This window comes from Physella acuta, unplaced genomic scaffold (genome assembly GCF_028476545.2).
Source record: "Physella acuta isolate Inbredline_101_S28 unplaced genomic scaffold, ASM2847654v3 ptg000883l, whole genome shotgun sequence".
Classification (NCBI taxonomy): Eukaryota; Metazoa; Mollusca; class Gastropoda; family Physidae; genus Physella; species Physella acuta.
The window spans coordinates 692179-709703 of record NW_026732400.1 but is presented as its reverse complement, the minus strand read 5'-3'; the positions used below and the strand labels follow the sequence as shown (position 1 = coordinate 709703).

The 17525-nt window shown below is 36.0% G+C and overlaps 2 protein-coding genes across 2 annotated transcripts; one reads left to right on the top strand and one right to left on the bottom strand.

Annotated features, from left to right (window-relative positions):
• Window positions 1–763: 763 nt before the first annotated feature.
• LOC131952655 (bifunctional glutamate/proline--tRNA ligase) lies at window positions 764–12548 on the top strand. Its single transcript, XM_059315419.1, has 9 exons — window positions 764–780; window positions 3275–3463; window positions 4009–4197; window positions 4744–4932; window positions 8703–8735; window positions 9692–9745; window positions 9949–9990; window positions 10402–10467; window positions 12305–12548. The coding sequence occupies exons 1-9, from the start codon at window positions 772–774 to the stop codon at window positions 12422–12424; spliced, it is 891 nt and encodes a 296-aa protein (XP_059171402.1). The 5' UTR covers window positions 764–771; the 3' UTR covers window positions 12425–12548.
• On the bottom strand, window positions 12549–16355 carry LOC131952653 (uncharacterized). Its single transcript, XM_059315417.1, has 2 exons — window positions 16295–16355; window positions 12549–13567 (listed from the first exon to the last, which is right to left on the bottom strand). The coding sequence occupies exons 1-2, from the start codon at window positions 16353–16355 to the stop codon at window positions 13020–13022; spliced, it is 609 nt and encodes a 202-aa protein (XP_059171400.1). The 3' UTR covers window positions 12549–13019.
• Window positions 16356–17525: the final 1170 nt, after the last annotated feature.

The following is a 17525-nucleotide window of genomic DNA, read 5'->3' as shown; positions in this document are numbered from 1 at the left end:
CACTGCGCTTTTTCCGTTGAGCAACTTTCTGGTTACTGGCCGACACGTACACACACACACACATGTATATAATTATATATATAGTTATAGGTATATGTATATATATAAATATATATATATATATATATATATATATATATATATATATATATATATATATATATATATATATATATATATATATATATATATATATATATATATATATTGTTACTTGTCGGGGGTGTCACCATAAAGTCCCGCACCGTGTGACACCCAACCTAGCGACGCCACTGCTCTGTGACAACACCAACATTCGATTACATACCCAACAGCTTATATACGGTTCCATCTTATTGGATCGGCAAAACCAGAGCCGATTTCATCCAGCTGAGAGGGCATGTGAGCATTTACAGAGCTGTTCGAGGCATTATTGAATGGAGAGTATGCCCAGATGAAAAGTAATTTAAGCAAATTGGTTTTTAAAAATAGTGAAAGTGCGAAATAACTGTCTTTGAAAGATGTTCTAGATCTGCTGGAAATAAATTACCAGAGAGAAAGGAAAATTAATGTGGCTTTTTTTTCCTTTCAAAACTCATTTCGAGAACACCAGTTTTAAAAAAAAAACCTTGGGTAAATGAAAGAATGTAGATTATAATATGACTGCATTTGGCAAAAAAATACTTTAAATTTGTTTGGCAAATTTAGAAGAAAAAAAACTGGCACAATAAATGCCTATATAAAGCGGGGAAAGTTCATTTATGACATTTCGTCAGAATGGAAAGCGAACGTATGAAAACGGTATAGTAAAATAATCGCTTGTTTTTTTTAAATTTGTATTACTCTTTCACTTTGTGATTCCAAGTTATATTCCGGACTTTATATGCAGCAGAATCGAACAGTTAAGGTATTCGATTCAGTTGTATTTCTCTGCTGTAGGCTACATTTCAATGAAATATTTAACTTCCAAATTCAAATTTACCATATCGATACCGGTTGGGCTATTTCTATAATATAGCACATATTTTATTGTAAACGCGTATGTTCCCAGCTATCTTAATGTCCTCATATTTTAGTTAAAGTTAAATGTTTCATATTTTTAATACATTTCACGGTCTCGCTTGAAAAACCACAGGGCAGGTGAGGCAAAGATTTCTTACAGACATTTTGTCACGAGGCGGGGGCGAAAGGAGGGGTAGGGGTGCGGACCACACCGGTGACACCATTTAGGGGTGGGGGTGACACTAAGACAAAAAAATGCAAAATAAATGGAACAAATATGCTCTTTACCAGTTCAATGAATGATTAATTAGAGTTAAAAATTATTTCAAGTGCAATTTGACGATCCCGATAAGGGGTGGGGTAGGCTGATGTGTGACACCATGACATGAACCTACTAACTAAAGAGAAAATAGTGCTACATCCAGCTATATTAATAATCGACTATAGATAAACATCTTTACAATTAACTGTAAACCCTTTAAAGCTATCATACGTATATATATATATATATATATATATATATATATATATATATATATATATATATATATATAAAATATGATGTTTCCTTTTAGTGGGGGGGGGGGGAGGGGTAACACCAAGGGTAACCGCACTGGGTGACATCCAAAAAAACAGCTCACTTGCTTTACAAAAACAGCTCACTTGCTTTACAAAAACAGCTCACTTGCTTTACAAAAACAGCTCACTTGCTTTACAAAAACAGCTCACTTGCTTTACAAAAACAGCTCACTTGCTTTACAAAAACAGCTCACTTGCTTTACAAAAACAGTTCACTTTCTTTGTTCGGTTCAACCACAGTACACTATAAATTGATTTCCAGCTCCGCACTACAACCCCCCCCCCCCCTTATCCATACAATTGTTTACGAGCATATAAAAAATGGGAAGTTTCCCATAACTGAATTTTGTATACTTGTTTTTTTTTAATGTTGTACTAAATAAGCTACGATCAGTAATAGAACTACCGTGCCTTAAAACAGGAGATAAGGGGGGATGCCTTTACGACCTTCCTATACTCATTGCAGTCCTCGCTTAAAATAATAATGAAAGCACCCTTATTATATAAAAACTAGATTTTTTTTTACATCACAGTTGCTGGTGGTACCAGTTGTCTGTTCAATAGATTACCTGACAAAACTCCACGTCTGCTTAAGGTGTCTTAAAAACTCACATAAATAGGAATTGTAGCTTTTTAAATTTAAACTTTGTGCATCTTTGCCTTAATAGTGGTTTTGTAAAAACCAAATGTATAGCTTTATGCTGCGGTTACTTTCTTGTCCTGAAAGAAACTTTAAATGCGACTATAGTCATGTTTGAGCTTAGGTGCAAGGTTTAGGGGTATAACTACAACGATTTCTGTATTTAATGTGCAGTAACTACGTGTAGAACAAGGTTAAAATGCCGATTCTGGATAAAAATCCTTTTTCAATGACATTTTTTCGTCTCCTATTAAATTTGAAGTAGGGGTTGTGATTTTGGTTTCGGTTTAAAGAAAAAGACAGCACTATCAACCTAGTGCCCGTTGTATTTCTCCCTTAATGGGTCATTTATCTCGTACTTAATAATAATGGCAATAACATGGCTCATCTTGAAAAAGAAATGAAAATATTCAATTTTATTTTAAAATTCCGTGCGACATTAAGTTTCAGGGTTTTTAAATATTTCGGTTTCAGGTTTGGTAAAATGTTGGGATTGATTTTCAGGATTCACATAAAAAACGAGTGGCACCACAGCTTTCATTTAGGGGCTATATAAAGAGAGCTTAGGGGTCATCCATTTGTGACGTCCACACGGGAGGGGGGGGGGGTTCGAAAAAAAATCGACTATTGTAGACGCGACTGGACTTGGGGAGGGGGGTCGAGCCCATGCTGATGTCCACATGTTGTATTTAACATCGAAGTCCTTACAATTTAAAACAAATTTAATAATCGGGGACGGCGTGGTCTAGCGGTAGAGAGCTAGACTGCTAACCCGAGAGTCTCGAGTTCGAATCCAGGTCCGATTCAGTGGAGCGTCTCTGAGTCAATGAATTAGATGAACTTTACTATATTTACAGTGAAATATTTACATGGATATAATACTCTATGGAATAGATTACCTTATTTATTACTTTATTTGTATGTTAAAATTTTTTATTTTTTAAAGATGTTTTTTTCCAATCTTACTGCGTGTATCTTGGAAACATTTATTTATAAGCTGATTATTAAAATAAATAAACTTGTAAACTCATGTGTAAACTTGGTATATACTAATACCTAAAATGTTTCTGACAGAGTGAAAATAAAGTAAAGACAATGCTACAACTTAAAGCAGACTATAAATCAGTGTCTGGCCAAGATTGGAAACCTGACCAAAGTCCCCCAGCAGTACCAGCACAAAAAGTGTCTGGTGAGGACATAGGAGCTAATATTACAGATGCTGAGCACAAAGTTCTCGAGTTCAAGAACAGCAAGGCTGCCAAGGTAAACAGCATCCTGCTTACAGGATTTATTAAACAAAGTATCTAATTTAATGTGTTAGATGTAAATGTTTTTAATGGCAGCATCTACTGTACAGAGGTAAAGTTCCCTTTTCAAACCTGACGGTCTATACGGCAAGTGAAGTAGAGTTCACCTGTTTCTGTGACCTCGGCATATGAAGAGATTGTGTGGTCAGCACTATGCCCAGCTGCCTTTACTTTCCCTAACGTGAGTTAGGTACCCATCAGAGTATGCCTTGTATGTGCAGAATCGACAAAGCAGAACATTTTACTTGTCGGGGGGGGGGGGGGTAAAATGTTGGGATTGATTTTCAGGATTCACATAAAAAACGAGTGGCACCACAGCTTTCATTTAGGGGCTATATAAAGAGAGCTTAGGGGTCATCCATTTATGACGTCCACACGGGAGGGGGGGGGGGGGCCGAAAAAAAATCGACTATTGTAGACGCGAGTGATTATTAAAATAAATAAACTTGTAAACTCATGTGTAAACTTGGTATATACTAATACCTAAAATGTTTCTGACAGAGTGACGCAGCAGTAAAGACACTGCTACAACTTAAAGCAGACTATAAATCAGTGTCTGGCCAAGATTGGAAACCTGACCAAAGTCCCCCAGCAGTACCAGCACAAAAAGTGTCTGGTGAGGACATAGGAGCTAATATTACAGATGCTGAGCACAAAGTTCTCGAGTTCAAGAACAGCAAGGCTGCCAAGGTAAACAGCATCCTGCTTACAGGATTTATTAAACAAAGTATCTAATTTAATGTGTTAGATGTAAATGTTTTTAATGGCAGCATCTACTGTACAGAGGTAAAGTTCCCTTTTCAAACCTGACGGTCTATACGGCAAGTGAAGTAGAGTTCACCTGTTTCTGTGACCTCGGCATATGAAGAGATAGTGTGGTCAGCACTATGCCCAGCTGCCTTTACTTTCCCTAACGTGAGTTAGGTACCCATCAGAGTATGCCTTGTATGTGCAGAATCGACAAAGCAGAACATTTTACTTGTCGGGGGGGGGGGGGGGGGTAAAATGTTGGGATTGATTTTCAGGATTCACATAAAAAACGAGTGGCACCACAGCTTTCATTTAGGGGCTATATAAAGAGAGCTTAGGGGTCATCCATTTATGACGTCCACACGGGAGGGGGGGGGGGCCGAAAAAAAATCGACTATTGTAGACGCGAGTGATTATTAAAATAAATAAACTTGTAAACTCATGTGTAAACTTGGTATATACTAATACCTAAAATGTTTCTGACAGAGTGACGCAGCAGTAAAGACACTGCTACAACTTAAAGCAGACTATAAATCAGTGTCTGGCCAAGATTGGAAACCTGACCAAAGTCCCCCAGCAGTACCAGCACAAAAAGTGTCTGGTGAGGACATAGGAGCTAATATTACAGATGCTGAGCACAAAGTTCTCGAGTTCAAGAACAGCAAGGCTGCCAAGGTAAACAGCATCCTGCTTACAGGATTTATTAAACAAAGTATCTAATTTAATGTGTTAGATGTAAATGTTTTTAATGGCAGCATCTACTGTACAGAGGTAAAGTTCCCTTTTCAAACCTGACGGTCTATACGGCAAGTGAAGTAGAGTTCACCTGTTTCTGTGACCTCGGCATATGAAGAGATAGTGTGGTCAGCACTATGCCCAGCTGCCTTTACTTTCCCTAACGTGAGTTAGGTACCCATCAGAGTATGCCTTGTATGTGCAGAATCGACAAAGCAGAACATTTTACTTGTCGGGGGGGGGGGGGGGGGGGGTCAGATCTGATTACCTAGAGATCTAACGCACGAAAAAAATATATGCTAAAATTATCCACGCGAATAAAATTTCAGGACATTTTACAAAATTTCAGGAAAAATGTTAAAATTCCAGGAGTTTTCTGGATTTTTAAAATTCAAGGAGAATTCCAGGACATCCTGAAATATCAGGAGGCCGCGGGAACCCTGTAGAATTCAGCTGTTTCTGTGACTTTGGCAAATGAGGGGATAGTGTGGTCCGCTTTATGCCCAGCCGCCTTTAGTTTCCCATTTGTGAGTCAGGTACCCATCAGAGCTGGGTAGACTCAGGGGTGTTCTATGGACTTGCATCTGGATTCTGGTTAGAAGATATTAAAATAGTGCAAAATGTTATTTGTTTTTAAATGTTACTTTCTAGTTTTCAAATATTTTACTGCTGGTAGTTCTCTACAAGCTTGCCAATAGAAGACAAATGCAGTATGTCCAAATTATTGTGAAATCAATGTACATTTACACTTATGTTGTCAATAACACACATTACGGGAACACTTGTGTAAAATGTCATAAAAAGTTAATAGCTAATATTAATTTGGAAGTTTTTTGCCCTATTTAAAGGAGCTTTATTAATTCAATTTTCTTATGACTGTGTTTTTGGACATACTGCATTTGTCCCCTATAAAGTCAATATTTTATCCTGAGCAGTTAAAATGTTAAAATGTTGAAATAATGTATTATTGTCCAACTAGTTAAACTCCACTCTTTTAAAACTTATTTTACACTGTATATTTTCTTTCTCATTGAATCTTCTCTCTGTAAATCTTTGGGATCATAAAACAAAACAATCTCAACATGGCTGAGCTTAATAAGGCTAAATAAACAAATTCTACGTAAATGACACCAGTAGTGACACATGGTTGTGTTCTCAGGAGTGTGGTTTACCCTGCTCTTCTCACTACCACCTCATTTGTTATACCTCAATTGAATATTCATATATTTATAAGAACAACTAATTAAAAAGATGATGAATGGCTGTATTTAAATTTGAAAAAAAAAACATTGAAACAAAAAAATCCAATTTAACATTACTATTACAAATACAAATATGTGTGTATAAAACAAGACTGGTAACCAAAGTCAAATAACACTGAAACATCCTGATCAACTTACATACACTCTGTATGTTATTTTTTACATTTGTTATCCAGCAGTTTGTCATAATGACAGACACTATTTTTAATAAAGTGTGTGTTTAAGTCTAGATTCAGTCAGTTTATCTATCTGCTGCCCTGGTCTAACAAGTTCATTGTACCATCATTTAAAATCTGTTCTGTGGCTCTGAAGGAGTTGACAATTAGGGCTAGTATAGCAGTTAGTGGTCTGAATGTATTGTATGCATGGCTTATATATTATTTTTTAGAATACGGTTATGATTACTTTGCTATTTTAAAGTGTTTTCAAGTCCTGGATTTCAAAATTGAATTCAGCCACCAACGTACCTAAACAATATATTTTCTTTACTTGAGTAGACCACCTTTCTGCTATTCCTGTAGATCTTTCTGATGTTGACGATTACAAGAGATTACAAAATATCTTAAGCCTTTCTTATTGTCTTGTGCATACAGAATCGCATAATTTTTATAAAAGTTGTAAGTTGAACAAAAAGTTTCAATGCTACATTGTCTGATGTGCTTACTACTGATGCAATACGATGCAAACTAAATTGTTTTAATTAGAGTAAATTATCTTGACAGTTATAGGCCTACTATCAAAAGGCTTAGAAATGTTTCATTTTGTAGGCGCTTTTGGCATAGCATTGGAAACAACCACTAAAGGACCGTAAGCCTACTATATATATAGTGTCAAACTATTTTAGCCAAAGTTATTCCCATCCCACCCCCCCCCCCCACACACACACACACACGCACAGGCATCCACTCTAAAATATGCATAAATATACTTATATGGATTAGTTTTTCATAATTCTGTTTTTTAAACGCTCAAAATAAAGCAGTCACATTTTTCTCTCTCCCCCCTCCCCCCTCCCCCCCCCCCCATACACACACACGGGCGTAACTCGGTGCGTATCGTTATTTATGGACGACCACCTTGACTAAGTCAATTCCAAAATAGAAGTGTGGGCTTACTCATTTAATTATTTTAAAATAAACGCTTTATTTTTTACTTATAGCTGTATTTATCGCATATGTAATCTGCGAGTTTTATGTAGATCTAGATCAAACCGCGGTGTGTCGATACCGCTCTTACTTTCTCTTGACAACACAAAGGCTTTTATTTTGACACACTGTTCCACTCGCCACGACCATATTTTTCAAAGGCCAATTCTAGTCGGAATAAGATACGCATGCGATACGCATGCGCAATGGAGAGAAACTACGACTTGCCTTAGCGGCGATGTTTTCGATGGTACTGCGCATGCGTGTGTTTACAACCGCAGAACCCTAATACCAACCCTAATCCTATCCTTAACCCTATCCTTAATCCTAACCCTAACCCTAATCCTATCCCTAACCCTAGCCCTAATCATATCCCTAACCCTATCCCTATCCCTAATCCTACCCCTAACCCTCATTCTAGACCTAACCCTAGCCATAGGTCGCTGCGCATGCGCAGAACTATCTTTTGCCGAAAAATCTTATTCCGAGTAGACACTTCGTTTTTCAAAACGAGGTTGTAAAGTTTTCCCGTTAGAAATAGGTCAGGAAACCCCCAGAAAAGAATGAAGTTAACGGGTTCGCGAGGCCGCCGTGTGTTGTGTGTAGTGAATGGGAAATAAGGAACTAGCCACGTTGACTGGGCTAGTACGCCGATAGATCTAAATCTATATTAATATTTCTCATTATATTTTTATTCTAGCCAACATACTATATTTACAGTGAAAACAAAAAACGTTTGCTTTGCGTTGCCTAATCGATGCACTTGACAATTTGGTATTTGTCGACTTACAACAGTTGTAAACTATTTTAAAGAAAACAATTTTACTTATGTTTCTGTTGTAATCAAAATGTGTTTCGATTCGATTCTTAAACATTCAAATGTTGTTTCACACAAGCTAGCGTAATCTATATTTGTCTATATTTGGAAAACAAATCATTCAAGGATTCCGAAAGCCATGACCCAAAGGATTTTATTTGTATTAAGAAATGTATGGCTTGCTATTGGCAATGCCCAGTATTTGTTTTGTAATTTACATTTCTAACTATTGTTGATCATAGTAAGCTACTAGTTTACATCATCTTCATAAATGTCGTTATATTAATAATTAAACTTGAAAATTTATCACGCGATTTCATGTCCTAGGTAGAAGATTGGGTCAATAATCTGGAAGAAAGCAATAAACAGATTATGTGCAAACTAGGCCTATAATTAATTTTTTAAAAATATTCAGTAATTTTAATTTACGGAAAAAAATGAAATAATACACAGTATAAATAAATATACATTCTATTGTGTTCTTAGATCGCCAATTGTCCTGTGCCAGCAAATATAAAGGTAAGTTTTGTTAGAACGTTTTTTTTTGGTAGAGATAAAGGGTTACAGCCTGTGTATTGATACTAGGTCATATACAAAGTCTGAAATCTATGTAAAAGTTTTTTTTTAAAAATCAATACCTAACAGTTTTTAAAATCATTTGTCTGGTAGTTTCTTTAGAAATAATCTGGAATCTAAAATTTAAAATATTCAAACTGTTTGCGTCACAACAGTAATATGCTGTGTAAAAAAACAACAGTAGTTTCCCCCTGTTCACCAACCATTATTGAGCAGCACGCATGATGACATGTTGTGATTCCTGTTAAGGACACGTCATTGGGTGATGGAACCAGCATAATCTAATGTTTATTTAGCCTGGGTCTATACTGGGCGACTCGTCTACATCCCAACCATGTCAGGAGTGGGTGTTGTGTAAAGTTGTATTACTTCTCTTATGGTAGCCTTATTTTAAACTCGTGTTCTAAGTGATTGCACTTTATGAGAGCAGTCTAAGCCATACTATTACTAAATAGTAATTGTCACTTGTATGACAGTAGAACTTCACATCCCAAATAGTTTGTGTCACTTGTATGACAGTAGGCATTCACATCCCAAATAGGTATTGTCACTTGTATGCAGTAGAACTGCACTACACATCCTAAATATGTATTTTCACTTGTATGACAGTAGGACTACACTGCACATCCTAAATAGGTTTTGTCACTTGTATGACAGTAGGCAGATGAACTTTATTATATTTACAGTGAAAACAAAACACATACAACAGTTTGCTTTGCGTTGGCTAATCTGTGCAGTTGACAATTTGGTATTTGTCGACTTACAAATGTTGTAAACTATTTTAAAGAAAACAATTGTTTTACTTAGGTTTCTGTTGTAATCAAAATGTGTTATCGATTCGATTCTTTAACATTCAAATGTTGCTTCACACAAGCTAGCGTGATCTATATTTGTCTCAGGTGGAAACTGCTGAGGATACAGTATTTGCTGATCCAAAGGATCTTAATAGAAAGGTTGAGGTTTTTTATATTTTTATTTTAGTCTTATTTGTATTCAGAAATGTATGGCTTGCTATTGGCAATGGCCAGTATTTCTTTAGTAATTTACATTTCTAACTATTGTTTATCATAGTAAACTACTAGTTTACATCATCTTCGTAAATGTCGTTATATTAATAATTAAACTTCAAAATTTATCACACAATTTCATGTCCTAGGATGAAGATCGGGTAATCAATTTGGAAAAGAGAATCAAGCTGGTAGGCCTTTAATTAATTTTTTTTTAATTTATTAATTTTAATTAATGGAAAAATAAAATGTGTTATCGATTCGATTCTTAAACATTCAAAAGTTGTTTCACACAAGCTAGCGTGATCTATATTTGTCTATATTTGATCTATATTTGGAAAACAAATCAGTCAAGGATTCTGAAAGCCTTGATTAAAAGGATCTTAAAAGAAAGATTGATGAGGTTTTTTATATTTTTATTTTAGTCTTATTTGTATTAAGAAATGTATGGCCTGCTATTGGCAATGCCCAGTATTTGTTTAATAATTTACATTTCTAACTATTGTTGATCATAGTAAGCTACTAGTTTACATCATCTTCATAAATGTCTAGTTGTATTAATAATTAAACTTGAACATTTATCACACAATTTCATGTCCTAGGTAGAAGATCGGGTGGAAAAAATAAATCAGCAGATCGCAAAGTGTCCTGTGGTGCCAGGAAAAAAGGTAAGTTTTGTTAGAACGTTTTTTTTTTATGGAGATAGGGGTTACAGCCTGTGTATTGATACTAGGTCATATACAAAGTCTGAAATCTATGTAAAAGTTTTTTTTTTTAAATCAATACCTAACATTTTTTAAAAATCACTTGTCTGGTAGTTTCTTTAGAAATAGTCTAAAATCTGAAATTTAAAATATTCAAACTGTTTGCGTCACAACAGTAATATGCTGTGTAAAAAAGCAACAGTAGTTTCCCCCTGTTCACCAACCATATTGAGCAGCACGCATGATGACATGTTGTGATTCCTGTTAAGGACACGTCCTTGGGTGATGGAACCAGCATAATCTAATGTTTATTTAGCCTGGGTCTATACTGGGCGACTCGTCTACATCCCAACCGTGTCAGGAGTGGGTGTTGTGTAAAGTTGCATTACTTCTCTTATGGTAGCCTTATTTTAAACTCGTGTTCTAAGTGATTGCACTTTATGAGAGCAGTCTAAGCCAGCCTAAACAGTTGTCACTTGTATGACAGTAGAACTTCACATTCCAAATAGGTATAACCACTTGTATGACAGTAGGCCTACACATCCTAAATAGGTATAACCTCTTGTATGACAGTAGGCCTACACATCCTAAATAGGTATAACCTCTTGTATGACAGTAGGGCTACACATCCTAAATAGGTATAACCTCTTGTATGACAGTAGGGCTACACATCCTAAATAGGTATAAGCTCTTGTATGACAGTAGGGCTACACATCCTAAATAGGTATTGCCACTTGCAGCACGTCTTTACGACCTGACTATACTCATTGCAGTCCTTGCTTAAAATAATAATGAAAGCACCCACTCATCAGGGGACGAAGTGGTCTAGCGCTAGAGAGCTAGACTGCTAACCCGAAATCTCGAGTTCGAATCTGGGTTGAATTCAGTAGACCGTCCCTGAGTCAGTGGCGTAACGAGGTCGGGTGTCACCCGGTGCGGCACATAATGGTGTCACCCCCCCCCCCCCCTCCGTAAAAAATATTAATATATATCTTATACCTAGGACATTATATATATATATATATATATATATATATATATATATATATATATATATATATATATATATATATATATATATATATATATATATATATATATAGTGTGTGTATATGTATTCACGTCTATTTTAAATGTATTTAGTTGTTTTACCCCCCCCCCATACATGAATTAACATAGTTATTACGATTCTCAACCAAACCGTTTACCTCAGGCATATCCCCCACTGCGATTGCTTTAAACTGTGCTCAGAAATAATACTAACAATTTTTATCTAAAGTAAGTTATAAATACAGCTTGATGTAGCATGTTTTCTCTATCATTAGCAGGTTTACGTCATGGTGTCACCCCCCCCCCCCCTCTACCATTGTCGGGATTTGACAAATTTGCTATTAAAAGACTATTTAACACTCTAATTAATCATTTAATTAAGTGGAATTATCATTTTACTGTATATATTGAGCACTTTATTGCCTTGGTGTCACCCCCCCCCCCCCTAAATGGTGTCACACGGTGCGGTCCGCACCTGCCCTGAGTCCACCCAATTCTGATGGGTAACTTACTCACGTTAGGGAAAGTAAAGGCGGCTGGGCATAGTGCTGACTACACTATCTCTTCATATGCCGAGGTCACAGAAACAAGTGAACTCTACTTCACTTGCCCTATAGACCGTCAGGTTTGAAAAGGGAACTTCTACCCACACACAAAAAAACTAGATATATTATATTCGAGTTATCTGACAAAATTCCATGTGTCTGCTTGATACACTATCAGTATCTGATATATTTTTTTTGTGTTTCAGGAATGGGTAAGCAAACGTTTGAGGAGAAGAGCTCGAAAGGCTCTTAAGAGGAGCCATCCTCCAGGGGCGGAGCAGTGCAGCCAGACCCCGCAATGCGAGGGGGCCCACAGTTCAAAATAAATGTAGGGCTGATTGTATTCAGTGTCGATGTAACAGAGCTTAAAACTAAAATTAAACTTAACCAAAAAATAAAAACACATCACATTAAATTTTGTAAATACATTGTGAATTTGTAATAAATTAGCACTTATTTACAGCATTTTTATTGTTTTGTGTATCAGTAGTGTACTGGTTATAACAGATTCATGTACCCAGACTGGATATTAGTTAAAACTTTAAATTCCTAAAGTCATATAGGCCTACATGAAATGATACAAAAAACATTTATCTGCATGTATTTCAAGTCAAGAAAACATTCAAGTCACATAAAATATATAGTCATAAGTTCAGGTTAGTTGTGTATTTCCACCATCTTTAGCCCACTGAGAACTCCTGGCAATAGTAGCATTAATAATCAAGCTGTTGACATCGCTCCCCACAGGCGGGCAATAAATGGCCATTAATAATCAAGCTGTTGACATCGCTCCCCACAGGCGGACAATAAATGGCCATTAATAATCAAGCTGTTGACATCGCTCCCCACAGGCGGACAATAAATGGCCATTAATAATCAAGCTGTTGACATCGCTCCCCACAGGCGGGCAATAAATGGCCATTAATAATCAAGCTGTTGACATCGCTCCCCACAGGCGGGCAATAAATGGCCATTAATAATCAAGCTGTTGACATCGCTCCCCACAGGCGGGCAATAAATGGCCATTAAGTTGGAAGGGATCTGGAGACGAGGTTTACCATCACTGCCAGCTTCCTGTGTTTTAGAAAAAAAGTGAATAGGCAAGTGATAAGAGCTTGCAAAAGTTTCAATTTCCTCAGTATCACCACTGCAAAATTCTTTATCTGATGTTACCAATATAAAACATTTTCCCACCAGATAACGAACATCAATATAAGGCAAACTGTCTTTGATAGCTTTTAAGTTGTCTCTATCAAAAATTTTGTAAACCAGTACAATGCTTTCTATAGGGAGATTAATGTTGTTTGACAATGGTAGTTTCTTTGTGTAATAGACATGAACCCCGTTATCACCTTCAGTAAATGTCTTTAAATCATGTGGAACAGACAGGCACTGTTCAGATGCTATAACCAGCACTGTTCGTGGGATATGAATATTTCTTAGAAAACTGTAAGGTCGTAATATTTTATCTGACAGTTAGGCCGACCACAATAAATTTTTTATAGTTTAAAAAAAAGTTCTTGCATTTTTGACTTGACGGTAAAAGCTTTTGTGAATAACAAACAGATCTATTATAGTAGTGATGTTATACAGTAGCTAACACATGCTGTTGCGTAAATATATAAATATATATATATATATATATATATATATATATATATATATATATATATATATATATATATAATGTATGCCTGAGCTGTAGTGTGAAAGATAGGCAAACGTTCAAAACACTTCTATGACTTATTTCCCTTTTTTGAATGGTTAAATATGGATGCTCATAAACTCCTTTTAATATATTTGTACTAAAAAAATTAAAAAGCAATTACTTCTCTTAATTATTTAAAAAAAAATACATACTAAAGAATGACATAGCATAAAAAGGAAATATATTTAAAACAAACAATACAAATACAAAACAGACATAAAAATAAACATAACACGAGAAACCATTACACATACAAAGCTTTTACGCTTTATGTTCTTTTGACAGGCTAAATACTAGAGGGTAGGCAGTATTACAGCAAACATATTGAATGAAAAATAAAATTCAAAACACTGAAGCATGTATGCTCAGTTTAGATCAGAAAACGCTTTCGACCGGGTAGCTCACAAATACCTTCACAAAATCTTAGAAGCAAACAATTTAGGACAATACGACATGGATAAAAATAATCTATTTTAATGCACATAGTCACTTACTGATAAACCATAATATTTCCCAACCCTTTAGAATAAATAAATCAGTCAGACAAGGTTGCCCCTTATCTCCAAATTCTTTTTATACTAACACTCGAACCCCTGTTAGAATGTATTAGAAACTCTAGAGACATCAGAGGAATCGACATTCCAAATCAAACAAAAAAATTCTAGCGTACGCTGATGATACAGCTTTTACCCTCCAAACCGAAAAATCTATCATTCTAATAACAGACGCTTTCCTTGACTTTGGGCTGGGTAGCGGGTCAAAAATTAACCTAATGAAAACCAAAATCATGGGACTTGGACGTTGAATCAACAAACCCAATTACCCACTAAACATGCTAGGTACCAACAAATTAAAACTTTACGGCATAACCCACTATAGTAACCCACACACCAATAACGATGATGAATGGAAACAAGTCTCAATCAAAATCCAAAACACCATAGCACTTTATAAAGTTAGCTCAACAACATTTTTTGCTAGGTCATCTATAATTAATAGGTACGTCATCCCAAAAATTACCTATATAGCCACGGCTAAAACAATCCCAAAGCCAACAATTAAACATCTGAATAAAATCATTAGAGAGTACATATTTCAGACCACAATTTCAAACATTAGCCACACCACGTTAGTAGAAAACAAACTTCATGGAGGAATAAACCTGCACGATATTCAGACCAAACCTACACCTCAAAACCATCACACCCAAAGCCAGGGAAATAACTTACAGACTCATCTATAATTCAACACCCCTAGCAAAACAACAGAAACCATTTTGCCCACTATGCAGACAAAACACACCCGAAACAGAAACGCACATCTATTTAGAATGTCCCACCATACAAAACATGAAAAAGACGCTAGAAACCAAAATAATAAAAATAGAGACCTACAATATCGATATAGTCATAACTCTAAACAAAATCCCAAAACAAAGAGACAGGACGGACCTAGAGCAAAAAGCAAGGATGGTAGCTATATATAGACAGACTATTTGGAACAGCAGAATAAAAGCAAAACACGACAAGGTACAGTTTACGGGACACGTACTAGACTTGATTTATCGTAGACGACTCGACAATGACAGCACTCAAACACACATACCATAATTAGCAACACCACAACGTAAAGAACATATTACACTGCATTTGCCACCTGGACCGCCTAATCGAACCGACACATCCCCTTTCATCACACCCTCCCCGCCCTCAGGCACAGTTTTTGTTTTTTTTTTGTAAATTTTATTATTGTATTCATTTTTTATGCTGTCAGTCAGGACAAGTTCATTTATTTTATACATTTGTTGTTTACACGTGTATCACTTTTTTTTTTTAAATGCGAGGCATTTGAGATGTACATTACTAAGCAGAATACCCTTTAAAATTTATTATGTGAGTATGGGGGATTCTTTCCCTTTTTTTTGGAAGTGATCAAAAAGTTAAACTGTAATCTGGAAATGTTGTTATATTTTGTCATTTGTTATATTTAACCGCCAAAAAAAAAAAGAAAAAAAAAAGTTCACAGTTTACGGGACAAATTTTAGATTTAATTTTTAGCAGACGACTGGACAAATACAGCACGCTAACACACACACTATAAATAGTAACACCTCAGGAGTCAGTTCACACACAACACAGCCTTTTACGCCCGGCTCGCCTTAAACCCAAACTTTCAGTCTCCCCATGTCCCGTCAATCAGCGCGACCCGCCCCTCACCATTCTTGTCACGCATCAACGATCCCGCCTTACCCAACTAACTCCCACATACACCGCCCCACCACTGTTCTTTTCTTTCAATTTTGTTTATCCATGTAACTTTTAGTCACATTTTGGCAGTTTGGAACTTCTTATTTGAAAGTTTTGTAATTGCACTATTTATTTACATTGCCATACACGGCAAGCTCTATATTGTGAGCAACAGCTGTCAATAGACAAACCATTATAAGAATTAAGAATGTTAATTTCTCTTTGAAATTATAGTATTGTACCAACTCTGAGATTGCCAACCACGACAAGCTCCCGTGTTTCATACATCTGTTGTTCTTGCATGTATCACCTCCCGAAAAAAAAAGCAATGCATTTGAGATCCCCCTCTGTCACCAATGCTGGACATCCCTAATACTGTATCACGTAAGACCGGAAGCTTTATCTCCCCTTTTAGCAGTCATGTCACGCAACAACAATCGCACCGCCTGGCCTGCCTTTATACCCAACCAACCCCCACCTACCCCTCCCCGCCCCACCACTGTACGTACTGTTCCTTTCTTTTAAATTATTGTTCATCCATGTAACTTTTCGGCAGAGTTAAGCAGGTTGTTTAAATTTTGGTTTTTGAAAATAACGTAATTGCACTATTTATTGACCTTTCCATACACGGCAATTTCTTTTATTGCTAGCAGCAGTTGTTAATAGATATCTATATCACTGTAAAAATGTAGAGCAACTAAGACTTTTTTTTTGTTTTGTATTATTGCATCAACTTTGAGGCTTTTCGAACATGACAAGCTCTTTTTATTTTAAACATATGTTATTCATACATGTGATTTATTTGTATTAACTTATCTCATGTGATTGTAAAAAAAAAAAGATATTTCATGTTTTATAGGCATACCCTTCTCGTGAGACTGGGAGAGTTATCCCCCCCTTTAAGCAGTCATGTCACGCTCGCCTTATCCAACCAACCACCACCTATCCCTCCCTGTCCCACCACTGTGTTGTTGTTTTTTTTTCAATTTGTTCATCCATGTAATTCTTCAGCAGAAATCTGGCAGGTTGTAGAAATCTGTTATTTGAAAGCATTTTAATTACATCATTTATTCATTTCGCCACGACGCCATTGTTAACAGCAGTTGCAGATATATCACTATAAGAATGTAAAGCAACTAAGACCTACACCACTAAGCATGATTTTCTTGCTACCCTAGACAAGCATATACCCCCGTGTGTGACTACACACTGCTATGACCCCGTCCACCCCACCGATACGGTGAGACATTCTGTCTGAACAAAACAGTTCCTGTGTTGTTTTTCTTGGTTTATTTGGTTTTGTATTTGTATTATTATATAAACTTTGAGGCTGTCAAACACGACCCGCCCCCTTTATTTTTATTTCATACGTCTTTTATTCATACACGAATCACCTCTCTAAAATGTAATTTATTATTATTAACTTAACTTAATGTTTAAATAATTTGTTAATTGTTTTTATTGCAAATTAAA